This window comes from Drosophila sechellia, chromosome 2R, assembly GCF_004382195.2.
Source record: "Drosophila sechellia strain sech25 chromosome 2R, ASM438219v1, whole genome shotgun sequence".
NCBI classification, from domain to species: Eukaryota; Metazoa; Arthropoda; class Insecta; order Diptera; family Drosophilidae; genus Drosophila; species Drosophila sechellia.
This window is the reverse complement of record NC_045950.1, coordinates 17,105,089-17,127,234: the sequence shown is the minus strand read 5'-3', so window position 1 is coordinate 17,127,234 and position 22,146 is coordinate 17,105,089. Positions and strand designations below refer to the sequence as shown.

Sequence of the window (22,146 nt, the reverse complement as noted above, 5' to 3'; positions counted from 1 at the left end):
GCCAAGCAACATAAAGTTTGTGTTCTTGTTTATTTAAAAATGCTAAGAAGATTTTGTAAATTATTGTTAACAATTGTATTTGTGTCTTCATTTGGTTGCGAGGAGCTAGGATTGGTATAGGTATTTGCTAGAAATTAAAACGTAATAACAATGTCGGGCATGCCCATATAAATTCAGTATATACAACTCTCACTTCAACTACCAAATAATGATAAACTAATACTGCAATCTCCGCACTCAACGAAAAACGTTAGCAACTACAGGCTTCACAACACACGCACAAACACGGATGGGGGAATCACACTACTTGGGAAGCAATTACGGCTTGTTTTGGCACTCTGTCTGCGGAAGAGATAGAAAAGTGATTCGCCAATTAGCCTGTCGCCGGAGATAGCTAGTTTTCAATCCGATCTCGCTTACCTCACCATAGAACACGACCTGCTATCAGAGCAACTATAGTCACAGCTGCCACGCCCACGATGCCCATCATACGATTACCTGGATTGGAAGAGCAGAATACACAGATTAGTAAGAATATATGGCAGTGGGTTAATCAAAGGCGTAGGAAACTGCTGCCCCAAATTTCATATTTTATGTACATCTTTAGAAGGGTTAGTTAGGCATTTGAGCAGTTTCCTTGAAGCTCGTATATATGCATGCAAGTCAAGCCAGGATTGAATATGTGGTTAGCTTTCTACAGCCGCCATTTAGTCTATAAATGTACAAATACCATGAGTCAGTCTGTTCTAGGTGTTATAGGTAGTGTGCTCTGGATCTGGTGCTTGGTGGTGGTTACTCTAAACATTGCCTTGACATTCACAAACACAAATTAACCACATAGAATGACCCAATTGGACACTTACTCGTGAATCCTCAACTTGATAGATAGCGTTCTTTGCGTTCTTATTTCTTGATTTTGGACAAGTCACACGAGTGTGCAAACGTGGACTGGACGTGGTTTACTACATGGACAACAGACAGTACACAGATGCTCGACGGATGGCGGACTTCAGATCTTGATTCCTGGCGGTGCTGTAACTGTGGTGCTGTAGTTCGTGGTGCTTGGCTCGAGATGTCGATGGTTCACGGTACAGATATTGGTTATAGACAGCGGCTTTTAAAGATTTAGATGTTGCGCAGAGCGAGAGAGACAGCATTTTCTTAGTCTAAGGATGAGCAGTTGATGAGCGCTTCTGGATGGCGGCTTAATAATGTACAAATATCTAAATACAATTTTTCGAATAAGCTTTGGCTTCGAGCCTGTGATGATGCTGACAATGATGTCTGATGGATTGCGTTTTGGCCTGGCTACAGATTCTTTCTACTGCCGCTTTTCACCTGCTAGGCAGCCACAACCGGATCCAATGGAAATGTCGCGCCCGTGCTTGCTCAGCCACTCGATGATCACACCGTTGGACCAACCGAATCCAGTCTGTACCTCGTACTCCCCACCGCCGCCTCCAACTCCGAACTCATCGGCTTTGTACTGTTGGGATTCACTCAATCATTATTATTCTGATCTTATTCAAATAGGTAAACTCCAAACTTACCTTCTCGTACATGTGTCTGTCCTTGCTAAACGCCGCAAAGTTTGTCTTCACCCACTTGGTGGCCCACTTCAGTGACATATTCTTGGCCTCGGGAGTGTTCAGGTTATTCAGGCCCTCAACCAGAATGTACTGCATCGGTGCCCACGCATTGGGGGCATCCCACTGTTCTCCGGAGTAGCTCAACGTGTTGGGAACTCCGCCAGGGAAGCTGTCCAGCTTGTTCCTCTCAATGTAGGCCATAACCGAAGCCGATATCTTCTCGGACTCCGAAATGTTGAAGGCCTTCACCCACAGTGGAGATAGATTGGTGGGCGTGTAGTAATCGCGCGGCTTCTGGTTAATCATATCGTAGTCCAACCAGACACCGGCCTCCTCGTTCCACAAAACTTCTTGGATACCCTGTAATGTGATGAAGTCCAATAAGTATCTTCATCTAAGACCATTTCTACCACTTTGTCGCTTACCAGACGAAGTTTCTCGGCCTTGGTCTCGTACTCGGTGACTTTCTTGGTGTTGCCCGCTTTGGAATGGAACTCGGCAATCAACTTGGCGTTCCAGTAGAGATAGGCATTCAGGTCGACGGGCACAATTGAGGTGGTGCTCAGAGCGCTCCGGTTGCCTTCATTGGTTCCACTCGGGGAGATGAACCAGCGTGAGCTGAAGTCCATGCCCGATTCGGCGCCTGCCTTGAGTTCACTGTAATGCAGTTCCTTGGCCTCATCCGTGGGGAATTCCTCGCCAGTCTCCACATCCTCACGGTAGGACTCTGGTCGCGGCCCGGACGACGAATCGCGGTATACACACAGGCTGTGATTCTTCACCGTGACATTGTGGTTGTTCACAAAGAACTCGAACTCGTGCTCCAGCGTGTCCAGGGCATCAATGGCGAACTTGTCATTGTTGGTGAAGTCCACGTACGACTTGACCATACCGGTTAGAAGTGGCGGCTGGGAGCGACCATGGTAGTAAACTCGACCGCCGTTTGGAATAAACCCGAACCGATTGACAATGGAAAAGAAGTTCTCAATCATGCCGCGCGCGGTGTCAAACATCTGGCTGTAGAGGAGTCCGCGGATGATCCAGTAGGAGTCCCAGTAGTAGAACTCAATGAAACGACCGCCGGGCACGATCACTGGATTTGGCACGGGAATGATCGAGTAGTATTCGGGATTCTTTGACACGTCGTCCTTCATTTTGCGTCCCAAGTCCCTCCAAATGCTATTCAGCTCGACGCCCCATTGCTTAAGATCTGGGTCGGAGATCAAGTCGAGGAAGCTGGGATTCTCCTTCCAGTCGGTGGGCGTCCACTTCTCAAGCTCGGTGCCCGGTGCACTGAAGTACTTCTGCAAATTGTTGGCCACTGTTAAGTTTCTGCCCGATATTGGCTGCCCTTTGGCTATCCCTTTGTACTCACATCGACAAACTGCTTGAGATCCTCACTGCTTGGCGTCTGATTCTTGGTCTCCATCATGGCATTAAAGTCCTCGAGGGTCTTGTCGGGCGAATAGTTCAGCTTCATGTCCACAAAGGTCTTCGAATCCGCAAATAGTTTGGGCACTGCCGTTTGGATGGTGTGCAGCAGATTGCCCTCGCAGTAGATTTTACTGGAAAATAGAAAAATTATATATAAAAACTAAAGGCCAACAGGAAGTATGAATCTATAGCACGTTCATGTCTTTTGAAAATTAATTTCATTATAAGTGAATTTAAATTTTGTTTGCCCAGCCTGTGCCGAAAAAATCCCGGATGAGGCTTACGTAAGCCAGAGCATAAAAGCGGCTTATTCCCATTCCCATACAGTAAACACACACACACAACGACGGCACTAATTAGTGCAAATAATTCTCGAGTTAAATGGATATAAAACCGCTCCAGCACGAGTATCCGTATCCAGGTGGTGCTGCTTAGCTGAACACCTGTCCAAAGCATCGATGAATCGTATCTGCCGATCAGATACGACTAAAGCTAATGCACGACGAACAACCAACACGTCACGTTTATGGCGCCGTGTGAAAGGAAAGCACTCAAGCTGAAAACCTGGTGCTGCCTCACTGCCTCGACGATGCGACGATCGGTGGCCACCAGAGTCCGGAAGTCTTGCGGTGAACTTACCAGCTGGCGAATGGATCCTGTGCCTCCTCCTCCTCGACGGGAATGGCATTGTTATAGTCGGTGGTGAGATCGGGCAGGCTGTAGGTCTTGGCCTGGGACAAGGCCACCAGGCAACTGCAGCTCACGAGGAGCAGGCTGGTGGTCGGTAGCTTGAACATCCTTTCACTGGACAATTCACGCGGCTAATGAAACGACGAACTTGCAATCTGCGTGAATGGAAATACGAAATACGTTGCTATGTTTGTCCTTTGGCGCACAGGATAGGCTCGCGATCCCAGAACTCAAACTGAACAACACAAGCACGACCAGCGCCAGTCAGCGCAAGAATACTTCTAACTGTTCCGCTCGATTCCATTTTTATAAAACTAATTTAATCTACGAATGCGACGGAGAGTGCGACTACGACGACCAGCGATCGGCAAACGAGCGATCTTCGGGCGGGGGACAAGGCGATGATTTCTTGGATCGGATCCAAGTCATCGGATCCGCCGCTCTGGCGATGGGTGGGGTTTGGGGTTGAGTGGGGTTGCTTGCTCGGGTCGCTCGATCGATCGACGGTTGCGGTTTGGGGGCGCGTTCGGTCTATTTTTAAAAACGTCAAAGTGGCCCCAAACGTAATTGTCGGGTTCACCTGCTCCAAGTCTCGTGAATACATATACATATATATTTATAAGTCAGCCATTCATTACCTGCTCAATCGGCATATTGGTATCGGTATCGGTTCTAAGTGCCTTGGTAATTACACTCATAGAGTTGCCCGGTGGCAAGGGGCATTCGACTGGCTTTTTGGCACACACATCATTTGCATATCGTTAACTGATGTTTGAATATTCATGGTTTAGGACCTTCGAGTATTCATATTCATAACTATAACACCTATTTAAAGCGGCACCCGCAACTTTTGATCATCTATAGTTGCCATATGGAAATTTGCCTAAGCAAGGTCCCACTGTACTTACTGATAACACGCATTTTTGGGGATTTTAGGCCTAGTTTAAATGCTAATAGGTAATGCTCCACTTACGATTGCAAGTGTGGAAACTTTTCTTGGAATTGGAAACTAACCAGTTATCCAGAAATTTAATGAGTATATCTGGCCGATTTGCATTGCAGTGCGGTTTAATCGCGTTGTACCTGATTTGAGGTCACCGAAGAATGGTGACATTCGTGTGACGTTTTATTTATATCCAAACTAATCAAGCTGATACATTTTCAAGTCTAAAATTAGAGTGGGTTGTGTGTTAGTGACACGTGTGTCGTCTGGCCCCAAATTCTGGACCGGAATTGCGCCGTTTTGCACGAATGCCACACTGTGGACATAACGAGTCTTAATTGAACTGATTCGCTGAATAAGGATTGCTTTCGAGAGATTAACGAATGTATGGATATATACATATACATCATACATGGAAATTTGAGGCGCAAAAAGGGGATTATGTGATGGAATTGGAAAACTTAAGCGCAGCTTGGAGAGCCATTATCGGTTGCCAGTAGAACTCAAACTCGAACGGCTAAGGCCACCACCATATTGCACACGAAATGTACAAATGTATTTTGTGGAACATTAAGTGTATGATGGATTATCGCAGTGCGATGATATAACCCTATGGGGCTCGGAAAACAAAGGGAACTCAAATAGGCGAAACAATTGTGCAATTTAAATTGAGCCGCACGGGAATGAGAAACCGAAAGAGAGAAGTCCATTGTTTAAATCTTTCTGTGACGACAGCAACTAGCGGTGCGACTAAATCATTGATCTAATACGTCACAAGTGGTTAGCATTTATGATTCCATTAGCGAACTCATATTCGGCATTTACAAGTTGGGATCATACTTCCAGACAGCATACATTATAAGTCTATGATCCCAACTTGTAACTCCATTGAGTTTTAGTATTTACTTTCTTGTTCCGCTCGGCGTACTCAACCAATATTTGATTTATGGCTTTATGGATTTATGGAAACATTTCAGAAAACCATGGATGACAAATAGCAGGCGCTACAGCTGGCCCTACGTGTCGGGCATTTGAAAACATTAATGTATCAACAAGTTTTTTGAATTTTGAATTCCCCCCCACGGGGACTTCCGATTCCGCATTACTCGAAATCACACAATTCCGTCTTAAATTCCATATAAATCATAAAAATGCAGCCCGAACTATTGCTTAAACAACAATTTAAAGTGCGTGAACGAAATAATTAACTTCATGAATGCTTATTTCGCACTCTCACCATTTAGCTGGGCTATTATGTTTGCCAGTGACTTTATAATTTGTTTGTATATTTCTGTATTATAAAACTTCATTGCCGTCATTGATAGCAGTGATAAGTGATAAATTTTTGTTTAAATACAATGGCCAAAAGTCAGTTCAGATCTTTGAACTGGGCTTGAAAAACAAAAGTTTGCCAAAATCATTCAAGGACGATTTTAATCGCTTTGTGGGACATTCAACGCGTTCGAATAATTGCCGATTAAGTTAATCACTCAACTAGACATTATAAAGCACGGTTTGCTGGCTTAGTCGAAAATTCTAACAAATACCTGATGGGTTCAGAATGACGCGTTGAAATCCGCGAGGAAAACGAAGAAACAGGTAATGTCATTAAGAATTAACTTGCATCAGGTTGAATTAACTTGTTTTAGATACTGTGCGTTTTGCTTTGATTAGCCGTTCAAATGCCGATCGAAAGGCCTTCGAAAGGTTATTGAATCGTAAAAAGGTTTGCAAAAAAGTGTTCATGCGTATTCCGCTCACGCTTAGTTATTAACTTAATCAAATTAAATAGAATGATTTTCAATAGAAGAATTCATATTGAGTGGCACAAGTACTGCGATTTAATCTTAATCAAATAAGGGGGGAAATTTGACCTAGTAACATTATAAACCACGGGAGCCTAAATCTTCAATCTTGAGTGGGCAATAAAGGTTTATCGAATGGGAAGCATTGAACTTAATCTCGATGATAACTTAAATATTCGTTATCATGGGCATTGTTTATTGCATTGATATTGAAAATAGATCTTGAAGTAATCTTCTGATGGAATTTCACTTGAAATACAGCGGCGTTCAAGGCTCTTCAGTTTTAAGAATCATTTCAACTCTATATAGTTAAGTGCAGTTAACTTGTTTTTGGACAAGTTCAGGGATACTGATAAAAAAAACTGATTGCTTTGCTGGAGTCAGCAGCTTTGAAGTGCACATATATTATTCTACTTAGAATGAATTTGATATTGATATTGATAAGATTAAACAGGTTTAGCAGCAGAAAGTACATCTTCCAGTCTGGCTGGATCAGCTAATTTCAGTTATTCACTCGATTCCTAATGAAATTCACAGTTCAAATAAGCTGCAATTCATTTTGGAATAAAAAAAGTGGTTTTGGCAGTGCAAAAACGAGACTTGAAGCGGTGACACTAGACAGCAGTTTATATTCTATTCGGTGTGGGATTTCTGTCCGCAAGTCCATTTAAATCAGATATGAGGGAAAACGACAGCGACCACAGCAATTTGTATTGAAAATTATAATTTAATTGCTTTTGTTTATTCAACTCGCGGTTTTCGTGTATTGTATTATTTTCAGCCGAGAGTTACAAACCAAATTACAATTACTTTTAAAGGTATTTTTTCAGTTTCAAATTAATTTGCAGTTTGTCTTCGCACTTCACACACTTTTATTATTGGCAAATTGCTGAGCTTACTACGAGTTTTTATAACTCGCTCACTATCTGTATTGTTTTGTGCACCAGATTACTATATGTATCATATATATGAACGCGGACTATATACACTCTCGTTCCTAATCAAAAGCGCTGCTTTATCGCCATAAAACCCCTGCGATGTTGATCGTTTGAAGGCAACGATCCGACTGCCACGATCCACAAGTGCCGGAGATTTAAATTTAAATAAGATTTTCGCAAAGATCCGTCCGGAACAGAGTTACCAAGTGTTCCCTTTAGGGGAAAGAAGCTGAAGCACAGCTGAAAATTGGCTAAAATCGCGTTTTCTGTTTGCCTTTTTAGTTGAGAACGCAGATAAATAAGATTTATTGATGCGTAAACTCTGTCACACTTTCATTGATTGATTGAGAAAATTATTAGGCAGTAAGAAGAATTATGCAATTTGCTCAATGTGGAAAATTTTGATCATTTCGGCGTGACAAGGAAACCGTAAATACTTTAGCCTGATTTTCTAAAGCCTCGAATAGGGCGATAAGATAGAATCACCATGAAATGAATTGACGTGGTATTTAAGACCCACCACTAACTTATGATCGTTGCCAAAATCGATTATAAATCACTTTTGATTTGGAAATTTGGAGCTAATAATAAATAAATAAATACTATACTATTATAATACTATTATCTGAAAGTAGTTTTGCCTAGAAAATTTATTCAAATTTAAGGAATTGTAAATTAAATCATTTATAATGAATGAATTTGTAATTTCGAGTAGTCATTACTAATTTATTTATTTACATACATCGTATGAGTTTGAAAGAAGATATGTTCTCGTAATTAGAATTTGGCGTCGGTTACCACTTGAAAAGAACGCATGAATATTGAAAGTATATCCCATTTCCGGTCAAATGAGTCGACTTATTCAAAACGACGTATTATGACGTAATAATACGTCATGACGTATTATTTGAAATCAATGCAAATGAATGAGAGTAATGCCTGTAAAATCTAAATTTTTCCTGAAAAGTCTGACTTTTGTGGAGTGTGAGTAGCTTCAGTGTGGATGAGACAGCATAAGGTGATTCAGAAGGCTCGCCGCTTATCACTCTATCTGGTTAAATCGAACGTGCCATAGCAGGACGGGCCCTTTATCAATGTCAGACTATCTCGCCTCACCTGAGCCTTTGGTGACTGATGCACCTCCTCCTAATCGCATACTGATTTAGTTTCTGCGAAGCCCAATGGAGCGCCTGGAAGTGGGAAAATCTGGACAGACACTTGATGATATGCATGACAAGCTGAGTGTATACTAAGTTCAGAAATAATGAAATCGTTCCACAGGGGGAGGATCTGTCACAATTGATGCGAGTCTGTCTGTTGTTGTCTGGACTGATAAGAAAGAGACTGATAATGGATTAATTTGCGATCTAGCTGGGCTAGAGAGCTATAAACGTGACTGTCGTTATTGCTCAACAGCTGGCTCCAATCTGATCTTAACGAGCTAATCCGTTTCACATTACGTATACGACATGGACACACCGCCAAGTAATGACCAATCGCAAATCAGCTCCAAACAGAGAAGTGAATCTAACCGAGTTCGTGACAAACTACAAACGGTAACAAATGTCAGTTAGATTTGCTTCGCTTATGTCTGGTCAGGAGAACGCAAGCTGTTAATATTAATGGCTTTTACATTTAAATAATCCATATCGTTGTGGTTTTTTACGAACATAAATTATAATAATTTCTAGAACTGATTATTATTTATAGGAGTCTCTATAATAGACAAGCCATCACACTGAGTCTGAACTAATTGCTATTGAGTGCAAGAAAATCAGGTCTTAGTTTTTTCCCATTTAACTGGAATTTATTTTTCAAAACAACAAATATGATTATGGGTTGTGATATTTAATAGTTAATAAATTATTATACATTACATTATTAACTAGCAAAACCTTATAACATATTGAGATCTAAGAACAGCAAAGGAATAACTTTCATAACATTCATATGAATTTAGATTCTCTATATTTGAATTGCCGTTAGTAATATTTGCCAACTATACACACATTCTACATTAAAAATCACGTATACGATATTTACACGAAAAGTTCTGTGTTGAGCAACGCGAACTTAAAAGTAGACTACATTTTGTGACTCCCCCAAAAGTAAGCTACGAATTTGAATATGCGATAACGGCAATCGAAGGAGGGGCTCGTTGTTATGATTGATAAGCCAGCGTGGGTAGCTGATAACACATTGTAACGGTATTGGGTATTGTGTATTCTTTTACCGTCGCGACGGTTATGTGTGGTGTCCTTGAGATCGCACAACTTGTACTTTAGTCGCGTTTCTCCAAGTGTATTCACCTGTTGCAGTTCTCCGCACTGAAATTCCAAAGGTGCTCCGAAACAAGGTCGTATGTGACTATGTGGCGACACGTGCTTAACAACTAACTGGGTCTACTTATTAATGTATTTTGCTTGTAATTGCTCTGCACCTATGGCTATTTCAATTGTGACACGAAACATATTCAATATTACCCCTATTTAGTGTTTTTCTGCATATTTCCGAGTTTTGCGAATAGTTTGGATTGTGGAAACTTGATAGTAACGATGGGATAACATTTACGCTCTTATCGAACGGTGACACTTGTGAACACAGAGGAAAAGCAAAACAAAAGCAAAATTAACGAAGGTGCTAATGACGGAGTTCGTATACCCTTATATTATATGTATATACTTATGGAAAATTTTCCACACATTGAGATATATTAGATTAAACAGCTTAAATTGAATTACACCCTATATACGCCCACATTTTATTTATGCAAAAACCATTAATTTAAAGTCTTGAATATTAGGTATAAAATTTTATCATTAAAACAACTATTTTGTATTTTTATTGTTTTATAGTCGTGTCAAAGTTAAGGCAAGAGTAAGCGATTTTATTCACTTGTGATAAGCGTATTTTTTTGAAACTTAAATTCCAAACGATATATTTCGTTGAGATAAAATATGCTGTGTGTAATTTATAAACAACATTTTGAAAGGAGTACTTTAATATTGGCAAAGATGAATCATTTTCGATCAATTTAATGGGCGGACTCTTATCTAGCGAAATATGATAAACGACAGAACATATTTCTATGTGATCTTTTGCAGGAAAACTCAAAAATAAAAGTGCTAATGCTAATTGCAAAAGAACACTGACGATAAAAAACAAATGATATTTTGGCTCGCCGGCAGATTTGCAAACGTAAGCGTGCGAGAGAAGAGAAAAGAAAAAAAAACCGAGTGGCATTGGCACCGAATGGCAAAATAGCGTTGGTCTAAAATAAAACTATTCACTATATGCGGCTATATGTGCATATATACGGGGCTTTTGGCACTTTTGCGAGACATTTGCCAGATTTGCGGCGGGCAGAAAAGTGAAAGCGGGTAGCTAGACAACAGATGTCTGAAGTTGGCAAGTGCATGGTGCACAATTTGCAGAATTATGCAACACAATCGATCAGAACTATGTGCATATTTGTATTTAGGCAAACTCACCTATTTCCGTTCATTTTGTGATTGCTCGTTGCATTCGCTGGAGCGGCCATATTGCGACAAAGACTGTTGTTTCGTGATGTCGCAAAATATCTTGAGATTCTCGCAAGGTTGCGGATGCGAAGCGGAGATTTCAATTTGACCAAAATGTTTTGTTTATTCTTGCCACTTGTTTATCACGTCAATTTGCGTTGTTTTCATTTATCACTTGGAATTTCGATCCACCGTCACACCTGGTTGCTTCTTTTGCCTTCGAGTAGCGCCACGAGACTAATCACGACCGTGCAACTTACGGTTGTTAAATAGTTTTCGCTCAGCGAATTTCGCGCTCACATAAGAAACTTGGATAACAGCAGCGCAAAGAGCGACCGGATACACTTTTATCGCGAGATATACACTGGCAGGATAAGGGGCGCATCAAGGTCCTCCAAATCAAATCCTTTAATAAGACGCAGAAACATTCAGACCGAAAATTTCAGATAAAAGAACGAATGATTTATGTCAAATATTTTTGAGAGTGCTTTTATACAAAAAATGCTATGGTTTCAAAACAAGTGAAACATACTTTAATCAATTTCCCAAACGCAGTTGATTCACCTTCTTACAAATTTAATTTTGATAAACGAAACATATTTTGATAGAATTTGCCAAGACAGATGAGTCGTCTCTTTAATGATATACTACAAAAGTACTTAGTTTTTAAGTTAGAAATTTCAAGATCAATTATAGATGATTTGTTTCAAATTTGTCGCTTGAGCGTAATCACTCCAAGAAAATTGATTTGCTCTTTCATAAAATGACCATTCAAATATTGTATTGTATTCTGTTTTTTAGCAAAATTCCAATTCCAATTTGAAATTTACATCGTGAACATTCCATCATTTTTGTCAGTGTACAGTGAGAGCTTGTGGCGAACGTGCTTTTTGAGAGCGAACCGCGTGTTTCTCTTCTTGTGATAAAAGACACGCACACAGTGGCATTAGTTTTTGGGGGAGATCGTTTTTAGAGTGTGTGTGAGTGCTACGTGCGTCAACCGGTACATTTTCTCTATCCTTCTCGTCTCTCTCTTGCTCTTTGCGCTCACGCACACTTCCTCGTTTTGCGAACTTTGTCCACGACATCTACACCCGCCGCCCCCTATTTAACACACCCCTCTCTTTCTTTCACCTAATGCAATTTGCAGTTGCATTCGAAATGTGACGTGTTGACAGTAAAAACGGCGGCAGAGCAAAACAAAATGTTTAGGAACCTAGCATAGATTCGTTTAATGGATATGTTTTTCTCATATTTTTTGTGTCAATTCCAAGGTGCCCTTGCCAATTATCGGATATGTGAGTGGTACAACTTTCTGCCTCCCTTTTTCTGCCAGACAAACCGGTTCCGAAAATTATGCCAGTCTACAGACTCTACTCACAGAGACTGCCAAGTTTCGCCCAAACAACAGCACGTTTTCATCTCGAAATACCAACGACCTTCGTCGGTGACCTTTGGGCAACCACTCGTGAACACACACACGTTCACCTGCATATAAACAGCAAGAGCCAGACAAAAGATAAGCATTACTTATCGAAAGAAGAACAACTCCATTGTCGATCGAGCGGCAGTTGCATTAATCACAAGTTAAATTTAAATATCAAAGGGTTCCGAAGTCGGATTAAACGGAAAAAACACTCAATTACGTTTATATCTTATCCCTTTGCCTGTTTTTAGATCAAGAGAGTAACATGAAAAACAGTTTATAACATTTCGCAGACAAACAAAAGTTTAACACGCACACTAGCGCGGGAGCAAAGTACATAAGTATGGGGGCTCGTCAGGCACACACACATAGGCATGTTTATATTGGTTTATTTTTATGTTTTCAGCTGATTTGTTTTGGGCCTCTTGAAAGATTTCATAAGAACTAGACATTTTTCACGTGGCTCAACGGGGCGTATACGCGATAAGTCAATCTGACGTTATCTCTGCTCGCATTTATGCACTTTTCCTTTCGTTTACGATGAGATCTTTATACTTAACCCATAATAAACAGTTAGGCGTCTGTCTAGGAATGAAATAACCCACTTTGAAAATTTTAAATATTATATAACACCATAAAACTGCTTAGAATGAGTCCTTTTCGACACGGGCTACTGCGAAGTTGATTGCCCTAGGCCACTTAAGTCTCAATTGGCTGTTGACACTTTCGAGAAAATCCGGGGGGCTGGTACTAAGACCCAATTGGATTCAATTGAGTGAACTCAACCAGATTTACACTTGCCTCTGGAAATGTCGCAAAAGCCGCCAGCGGAAATGTTAATTGAATCGAGTTAATGTATTTCACCAATGAAAATATCTCTTAATTGAATGGTCCAGCATTCCAGAGGTCACTGTGTTATGCAAACTGAGCAATAAAACTAAATGGGAAAGTGTAAACAGATTTAACTTGTTTCGCCAGCTTATCTGAGCAGAATATGTATATATTTGGGGGCTCGTCAATGGGAAAAGTGCATTCTGCTGAAAAGTTATCTGAAAGATTAGATATAAATGATGAAATATTTTCACGTCATGCGCTACTTTTTGTACATCACATTTTTAAGGTTGAACTTCAGACGTCTGACTCATTACAAACGAAGGCTACAAAAATGTTTTCTCTAGATCCTTTAAATCTTTAATAACCCACCCATTCTTCTTGCTTTCACTTAACTGATCCGAACAACCCGAGTGTTACCTCACTCCCTCTTTGTAAAATGATCTAGTACTACGCCAATGTTGATAACAAATGGCGTCCTTTCATAAGAAGTGCATTGTTTGTTTACTCGTCTGTCGTCGTGCAAAGTATGTATGTATGTATGTTTATATATTTTTGGCTGTGTGTGTTCAGCTGTCTCCGATATAAATACACCAAGTTGCACGGCGTGAGCAATTGATCTACTCTTATCACAAGACAATTTGGCACGGCCACCGGCAGCTGGGAACACAAATAACAATTTGTTTATTTTAGATAATATTACTTCGTGGGGATTTTCTGCGCATGCACGTTGTTTCGATATAAATGTAAAAAAAAGTGCGACCAACCGGCGAGACGAAAGAAAACCGACTGACATTGAGAGGCCAAAAAATAAGCATTGGTGACGTAAAGAAAGATAATCCCGCTTCCGTCACAGGACGGATAAAGAAGTGTGGTGCCAAAAAAATTGGTCTTACCATTTGGCACTCAATTAGAGGGTGACCCCAAAAGTATGCTACCATATGCTGCACTGCACATTTTTTAAATCTATTTCGGCAGCGCAATAAATAAATGATGATCAAATGGATAACCTTAGCACATTATGTCAGCACCAACCATTTTGGACCCTTGCGGTGAAATCATTGGCAGTAGCTTTTGATGCCCTGGTTTGGATACCCATGTGACCGCACAATATAAAACCGGCACATGACGGCACAAAATAAGTGACGACACTAACGGCAAACGAAGGCGAATCACAAGTTGATCGAATAGAATGTACCCTAACTGAAATTAAAGTTAATCAATTTTTATAGATACATGAAACATCAAGTAAACCTTACACATCTTTCGTTGTCAAAAAATTCATTATTTTCCAATCAAGCAATACTTTTAACAAATTTATAGCTCATTATTTAATAGATTTTACTAGGCCCTTCCCTTTTTTGGAATAGGCCACATCATTAAGTGCCCTGCATACTAATTGTATATATACAGTAGTAAATAGTAAATAGTAAATATTTATTCGCACAGCGATACGAAAATTATCATGCCCATAGAAAAAACATTTTAGCAATAAAAGCTTGCTTATGGTTCTGATGACTAAGCAGCAGCTTTTGGGCAACCTGAGTCATAGACCTCTTAAGCAAAACTAGGTGACAAAACTATTTCAGTTATAACGAAACTTAAATGCTCTTACCACGAGGCGAACCAAGAAACAAAAAGTTAAAAAAGGAATTACAATTATGTAATACTGTGCCCATGTACAAAATAATTGTAACTAGCTAGAAATTAACAGCCTCTAATTAAGTTTATATTTGTTCCCAAAAATATTTACATTTAAGAAATATAATTGTTTTTAAAATAATTAAAGATAAGCGCCTTAGCGTGTGCAGTATACCGCTATGTGAATAAGTTACCTATCGAAATGGTACAGTTCAAATACTTTCTATATGGCCAACGATCTCCCACTTTGCAAGTGAGAGCGCCAAAGCTCTTGGAGCTTTTACTCTCTCACCGTCTCGGTTTTTTAGCGGTGCTTACCTCGCCGGCATTTGGGCTCCATTGGGGCAGTTTGAATCAGAATCTCAGTAAGCGAACATCGTTGATTGAAACAGCAATCATGCCAATCGGTGAGTTTCCCAGAGGGTGTTGGTGTGGGTGGAGTGCCCTGAGCAGTTGGATAATGGAATGGATAATTGGGTGAATTTAAAGATAGGGAAATGTGCGTCCGAAGTTTTGGCCCACGACCAAAATAAAATTGTGTCGTCCAATTCCTAGAATCGAAACATCCCATTCTTTATCTATGCTGTTTTTTTACCAGTGGAAAATACAAGCAACTTTCACCTTGTGATCGTCCAGATTCAATTAACGGCAATATGCTATACATTTCGGACTGCCTTTATTTAGCCTAATTTATGACCCATCGAATTGATTCTCGACCCAAGGTGTCCGAAAATGTTCACCATCTGCGATGAGTCACCGGTCTTCGCCTTGAACTCCGCCAATAATCAATAGGAATTCAGCAAGGGTGACCCTCGGGGGGTCAGACGAAAGATGCACCTAAAATGATGTCATGCGAAATAATGCTGCTTGAGAAACAATTCGTGTAATCTATTCAAAGCGAATAGCACAACCTCGCATATATCTGGGCAAATGTTTGTCGCTCGAGTGGCAGTGAAGCCGGCTCAGAGCTCGGAGCTCAGAACTCGAAATTAAGCTTGAGTGGAATTAGCTAGAACAATTTGTTGCGAAGAACCGATGGCGATCTAAATGACATCATGCGAATGGCGTTAATAAGCAGGAGAAAACAAAAACAGACGCTAAACATGCTGATATATGTATATCTTCGTGGAAACCTAACAAACATAAAAATAGCTACGAATTCTTTCCAGTTCAAGTATTTTTTATGACAACATTCTCATGTTTGAGGTTGTTAATTCAAACCTCAAAACCTTCCCACCTCTCAAAGTAGTAGTGGGTACAGTTGCCTCAGAAAAACGTAGCCGAGTGGTACAGTTGCCTCTGAGAATTTGTACTAATATGCCATCTCTTTTGCAGAAATCAATACACCCGATAAGTTGGAGTACCAGTTCTTCCCCGCCAGTGGAGGAGTGTTTACCTTCAAGGTGCGTTCTCCCAAGGATGCTCATTTGGCCCTCACACCCGCGCCCGAGGAGAACGGCCCCATTTTCGAGATCTTCCTGGGAGGATGGGAGAACACCAAGTCGGTGATCCGCAAGGACCGCCAAAAGCCCGAGGTCGCTGAGGTGCCCACTCCGGGCATCCTGGATGCCGGAGAGTTCCGTGGCTTCTGGGTGCGCTGGTACGACAACGTTATCACTGTCGGCCGCGAAGGAGACGCCGCCGCCTTCCTTTCCTACGATGCTGGTAGCCTGTTTCCGGTCAACTTCGTCGGCATCTGCACGGGATGGGGTGCCAGCGGCACCTGGCTGATTGATGGTGAGTTTGCACTCGGTTCCACGCCTTTCTATTAAACGGCTAGCACAGGTGTTTACCCTCTCTGATTAGTTTACCCATCGTAGTGAGCTATTGTCCTACAGCTGATCAATGGAATCTATTGTCTATTGTTGCAAATTCAGATGCTTTAGTTTGAATACCGAGTAATACTGTACCCGCTACTCGTAGAGTTGGTACTAATGGGTACTTCTGATCAATAACACTTAATTGCTCTCCAAGACTATATCTTTGCTATAAATATCTATTGGTCTATTATATATGTATAGGATGTGCTCCTAATTTCATGAATTTCTGACAAATTCCTGTTTTTCTCCGCAGAGTCCTCTCCATCGGCTCCCGTCATGGGCTTCGCCGCTCCCACTGGAAGCGGACCAGGATGCTGGGTGCCCGCCGCCAACGGCGAGGTGCCACCAAACGCCCTCGAGGGAGGATTCGACAGCAGCGAGCAGTTGTACATCGCCCGTGCCCGCCATGAGGGTGACCTTATTCCCGGCAAGCTGCATCCCTCCCACGGAGTGACCTACGTGGCCTGGGGAGGCGGTGAGCACGGCCACGCTGAATACGAGGTGCTGTGCGCCGGCGGCGGCCAGTGGGTGCCCGTGGATGTTGGAAACATCCCGCCCAACGCCCTGCCCGCCGGAGAGACCGCCGAGGGCGAGCCGCTCTTCATCGGCCGTGCCACCCACGACGGAACCATCACTGTGGGCAAGGTGCAGCCCTCCCACGGATGCTGCTACATTCCGTACGGCGGCGAGGAGCTGGCCTACAAGGAGTTCGAGATCTATGTGGCCAACTAAGCCACGGATCGAATGTCCAACGCACTGAAACCACACGTTTTAAATCAGTTAATCTGAGCGCTTTACAGTTAAACTGGTCGCAGAAATTTTATTTTATTTATATGTGCATTTCTACTCAAAAGTTGGAGAATCTCTATATTATGTCGAAAAGTTTATTACATTGTTCACCGAAATTGGTTAATAAACATTAAATATGTTTAAGAAAATAACATATCTGAAATAGGCACTTATTTGCATTTGTTAAGCTTGGAAATAAATCTTAAATAAGCTAAATAGACGCTTTAATTTTTTCAAAAAAGTTGTAGTAGATAGTGTTGTTAATATTAGTTGCATTTTGGTTTTAGTGAATCTAACAATTTTATCGCATTCATTAATCACCTTTTAATCCATTTGTACTCAATGAGATTAGTATCAAACATTCTTTATTTTTAAGGAAATCACTCGTGGTACTATCTTAAGACGAGTGCAATGGCTGAAATCTATAGATTAGTTTAAGCAGCCCATTCAAAATAATTTACTCCCACTCAATGAAAATCTATTCCTTATCTCAATATCAGTGAACCCATAAACCACTCATACGACTAAAAATAGTTAAACAAACAAAGTCAGTTGAAATGTTGGCGGTACAAGGAACGTATTGCTATATAGCTATTTGTTTTATTGGCCTATTTAAATTTCAATTAAGGGTATAACTTAGTCGGTTTGGTCTATCAACTATATTAAAGTAACCAGCATGCGAAGTTTTTAGGTCAGTAACTAACCTTTTTATGTTTCTTTGAACACCTGGTTTTGAAATGTCTTTAAAATAATAAAAGTATCATATTTACAGACCCATAAATACCCTTTTGCCAATTGGCAGCTTCAAAAAAAAATAATAGTTTTTACTTTTGGTCTCGTTGATTTGAAATAAAGTTTGGACACAAGCTTAAGATACTTATCAACTTAAAATCTGATCAAAAATATTAAAGAACAAAGTATTCATGTTTCTATTAAAACCTAATATACCTCTATGACCTAAGTTTCCCAAATATTACCAAAATTGTAAATGTTGAAGCACCTCTTGAGAGAATTTACAACTTAAGGGATAGTAAACAAAAAATGAATCTGTACTTGAGATACAGATACCGGTCGCTAGTATAAATATTAAAATTCAAAGCACGAGACGAAGACCCAATAAATTTGTCCGACAAGTGGAGTGGAGTAACCGACACACCTGCTAAAGATAAGGGTATTGATAAGATCGGTGCGGAAGGGTATAAATACCTCGATGGAACAAGAACCAATGAGCATTTCGTGCAATGGGAAAGTTATTGGCACTACTCGCAGTCCTCTGCCTTAGCCAGGTTATCGGTGCTGAACGTAAGTATTATCTGGGTGAATATGATGTTGGCCTAAATGTTAATCGATCTGTATTCCTGGCAAAATCCAGGCATCGTCAACTGCTACTGGGGCACCTGGGCCAACTACCGCAGCGGCAACGGCAAGTTCGATGTGTCCAACATCGATGCCGGTCTGTGCACCCATCTGAGTTACTCCTTTTTCGGAATCAACGACAATGGTGAGATCCAATCCCTGGACACCTGGCTGGATTACGATCTGGGCTTCATCAACCAGGCGATCAGCCTGAAGAACCAGAACTCCAACCTGAAGGTCCTGGCCGTGGTCGGCGGCTGGAACGAGGGCTCCACCAAGTACTCCTCGATGTCCGGCGATTGGTACAAGCGCCAGAACTTCATCAACTCCGCCCTGAACCTGCTGCGCAACCATGGCTTTGATGGTCTCGATCTGGACTGGGAGTACCCCAACCAGCGTGGTGGCAACTGGAACGATCGTGCCAACTTTGTGACTCTGCTGCGCGAGATTAAGGAAGCGTGAGTAGAGGAGGAGTCACTCCTAAAACGTACTTTAGATTTATGTGATTTATGTCCTGTAGGTTCGCTCCCTATGGCTATGAGTTGGGTATTGCCGTGGGCGCCGGTGAGTCATTGGCCAGTGCATCCTACGAGATCGCCAACATTGCTCAGCAGGTCGACTTCATCAACGTGATGACCTACGACTTTGCCATGGCCTCCGATGGCCAGACCGGTTTCAATGCCCCCCAGTGGGCCGTGGAGAACGCCATCAACTTCTGGCTGAGCCAGGGTGCTCCGGCCAACAAGCTGGTGCTCGGCGTGGGCACTTACGGACGCTCCTTCCAGCTGTCGGACTCCTCCCAGAACTGGCCGGGTGCACCGTGCCGCGGTGAGGGCGCCGCTGGATCCTACACCGGCTCTACCGGCTACTTGGGCTACAACGAGATCTGCCAGAACAATTGGCACACCATCTTCGACTACGGCAATGCTGCTCCCTACGCCTACTCCGGCGACCAGTGGGTGAGCTTCGACAACGTGCTCAGTGTCCAGTACAAGATGGACTTTGCTCTGTCCAAGGGTCTGGCCGGTGCCATGATCTGGTCCCTGGAGACGGACGACTACCGCGGTCTGTGCGGTGAGACCTATCCTCTGCTCAAGACCATCAACAGGAAGCTGCGTTGGTAAAAGGGAAATCCAATTGTTAAGAATACATTTTTGAAAATTTAAAAAAAAAAACACACTGCTTTTTGTGACTTTGGGATATGTTTTAAGAGTTATTTCACAAGAAGTCTTAAGGAAATAGAGATCTATCTGTTTGGAAACCTTTAAAACTGGTATTAGACATATCTATGAAAAACTATAAATGATCTCGAAAAAATTCAAAATAATGAAAATCATTTCTCGGGATTTAGTATTCTGTTCCAGAATCCCTAGAAATCTTTATCCCCTGGAATGAGAATAAAAAATGTATTTATTGATTACATGTGTAAGCTAATTATTTATGTTTAGTCGTAGATTATATCTTATTTAGTTATGATTTGGCCTGATATATACAACTTTACAACAATATGTTTCATTTAGCATCATATGGATGTAAAAGTTCTCAAATATTGTATTCTACACAGTTCGTTATATTTTCCTGTGATGTCAGTAGTTCTAAATTTCTAGTTAAATGTATAAATCATGCTTTTTTTGTTGAATACAAGTGTATTTATTTAATTTACTCTACACGAAGTGCCTGAATGAGTAGCTAGCAACAGTTTGAGTCACATTCCAGGACGATGATAAAATGTTTCTTCGAGTGTGGTACGAAACGATTGGCATTTTGCAAATCTCAAGATGCACTTAAAATTGAGGCAATAAATTGAAATTGAGATGGAAAGTTCACACCCTCGGATATCGATCCCTCCCTGTGCACCCACATCAGCTACACCTTCTTCGGAATCAGCGATGCCGGCGAATTCAAGTCCCTGGACACCTGGCTGGACATGGACGATGGACTGGGTAAGCTATGTCTTTGAAGGGAGGAAAGGTTAATGAAGTGGTATTTCCACACAGGCTTTATAAGCCAGACGATTGCTCTGAAGCAGCGCAACCCGAACCTCAAGTTTTTGGCGGTGGTTGGCGGCTGGAATGAAGGTTCCACCAAATACTCGGCCATGGCCGCCGATCCTGCCAAGCGTGCCACCTTCGTCTTCACTTCCCTGGCTTTCATTCAGCAGTACGGCTTTGATGGCTTGGATTTGGATTGGGAGTACCCTGGACAGCGCGGAGGCAGTGAAGCGGATCGCGAGAACTTCGTTACTCTGCTGCGCGAGATTAAGGAGACGTAGGTGGATTCCATAATTTCTTGCAACTTAATGACATGTATTAATCCTCGACAGCTACGATCAATATGGTTTGGAGCTGGGTATTGCTGTCGGTGCCTCCGAGAAATCAGCCAGCATCTCATACGACATTCCGGCCATTTCGCAGCACTTGACTTTCATTAACGTCATGACTTACGACTTCCACATGGCTCTGGATGGCTATCTGGGATTGAACGCTCCTCTGCCCGAGGTCGCCGAATCCATTGACTATTGGCTTTCTCATGGTGAGTTAACCACTCTCGGAATCTAGTTATTAAACTAATGAATCATGCCTACCTAGGTGCGCCCGCTGAGAAGCTTATTCTGGGCATTGGCTTCTACGGACACAGCTACCAGATGTCCGATAGCTCACAGAACTGGCCCGGAGCTGCGTGCATTGGTCCCGGATCTGCTGGCGTCTACACGCGGGAGAACGGATTCCTGGGCTACCACGAGATCTGCCTGAACAACTGGCAAACCGTGTTCGATCAGGAGAACGGTGCTCCATATGCCTTCCAGGGTGATCAGTGGATCGGCTATGACAATCCCGAAAGCATCCAGCTGAAGATGCAGCTGGTCGAGTCCCGCAATCTGGGTGGTGCTATGATGTGGTCCATTGAGACGGATGATTTCCGTGGTCTGTGCGGCGAGTCCTATCCCCTGCTGAAGACCATGAACCGTGCTCTGGGCAGGGAAGTGAATGGAGGAGGTGGAGGCGGCGGAGGAGGAAGTGTTACTCCCTCTCCAACTTCTGCTCCCACTCCGGCACCCACTACGGCTTCCACTCCCGGTGGTGGAAGCGGTGGCAACGGGTGTGGCCTAGATGGTTTCTTTGTTGTGGAAGGCAACTGCAATAAGTTCTACCAGTGCATCGGTGGCGTCCGTTTCGACTTCCAATGCGGAGCAGGGCTGTGCTTCAATACCAGTACCAACAATTGCGACTGGCCATAAAATGTCGATTAAATGAATAGCATATGAAAATAAACAAACATGGCAATTAAACAAGAAATCATTTATTTTTCAAGTGGTCCTCACAGCGAATTGTATATTATTAATGCATATTTATGGCTACCAGT

The 22,146-nt window shown here is 42.0% G+C and overlaps 4 protein-coding genes across 7 annotated transcripts; 3 read left to right on the top strand and 1 right to left on the bottom strand.

Annotated features, from left to right (window-relative positions):
• Positions 1 to 11: 11 nt before the first annotated feature.
• LOC6615298 (trehalase) lies at positions 12 to 11,401 on the bottom strand. Of its 4 annotated transcripts, XM_032715847.1 has the most exons (8): positions 7,272 to 7,351; positions 3,663 to 3,868; positions 2,965 to 3,154; positions 2,015 to 2,893; positions 1,551 to 1,949; positions 1,339 to 1,486; positions 421 to 498; positions 12 to 342 (listed from the first exon to the last, which is right to left on the bottom strand). In XM_032715847.1, the coding sequence occupies exons 2-7, from the start codon at positions 3,818 to 3,820 to the stop codon at positions 422 to 424; spliced, it is 1,851 nt and encodes a 616-aa protein (XP_032571738.1). In that variant the 5' UTR covers positions 3,821 to 3,868; positions 7,272 to 7,351; the 3' UTR covers positions 12 to 342; position 421. The 4 variants fall into 4 exon arrangements, 2 of the variants coding, with proteins under 2 accessions (XP_032571738.1, XP_032571739.1); XR_004361433.1 differs by lacking the exons at positions 3,663 to 3,868; positions 7,272 to 7,351 and adding an exon at positions 10,891 to 11,215 and having other exon boundaries at positions 864 to 1,486; XR_004361432.1 differs by lacking the exon at positions 7,272 to 7,351 and having other exon boundaries at positions 864 to 1,486; positions 3,663 to 3,996.
• Positions 11,402 to 15,136: 3,735 nt separating this feature from the next.
• LOC6615297 (C3 and PZP-like alpha-2-macroglobulin domain-containing protein 8) lies at positions 15,137 to 17,590 on the top strand. The gene is made up of 3 exons (XM_002039665.2): positions 15,137 to 15,225; positions 16,154 to 16,555; positions 16,892 to 17,590. The coding sequence occupies exons 1-3, from the start codon at positions 15,216 to 15,218 to the stop codon at positions 17,368 to 17,370; spliced, it is 891 nt and encodes a 296-aa protein (XP_002039701.1). The 5' UTR covers positions 15,137 to 15,215; the 3' UTR covers positions 17,371 to 17,590.
• Positions 17,591 to 18,620: 1,030 nt separating this feature from the next.
• LOC6615296 (acidic mammalian chitinase) lies at positions 18,621 to 19,946 on the top strand. The gene is made up of 3 exons (XM_002039664.2): positions 18,621 to 18,729; positions 18,800 to 19,241; positions 19,304 to 19,946. The coding sequence occupies exons 1-3, from the start codon at positions 18,669 to 18,671 to the stop codon at positions 19,905 to 19,907; spliced, it is 1,107 nt and encodes a 368-aa protein (XP_002039700.1). The 5' UTR covers positions 18,621 to 18,668; the 3' UTR covers positions 19,908 to 19,946.
• A 98-nt stretch (positions 19,947 to 20,044) lies between these two features.
• On the top strand, positions 20,045 to 22,071 carry LOC6615295 (acidic mammalian chitinase). The gene is made up of 4 exons (XM_032715845.1): positions 20,045 to 20,726; positions 20,781 to 21,051; positions 21,107 to 21,315; positions 21,372 to 22,071. The coding sequence occupies exons 1-4, from the start codon at positions 20,711 to 20,713 to the stop codon at positions 22,019 to 22,021; spliced, it is 1,146 nt and encodes a 381-aa protein (XP_032571736.1). The 5' UTR covers positions 20,045 to 20,710; the 3' UTR covers positions 22,022 to 22,071.
• Positions 22,072 to 22,146: the final 75 nt, after the last annotated feature.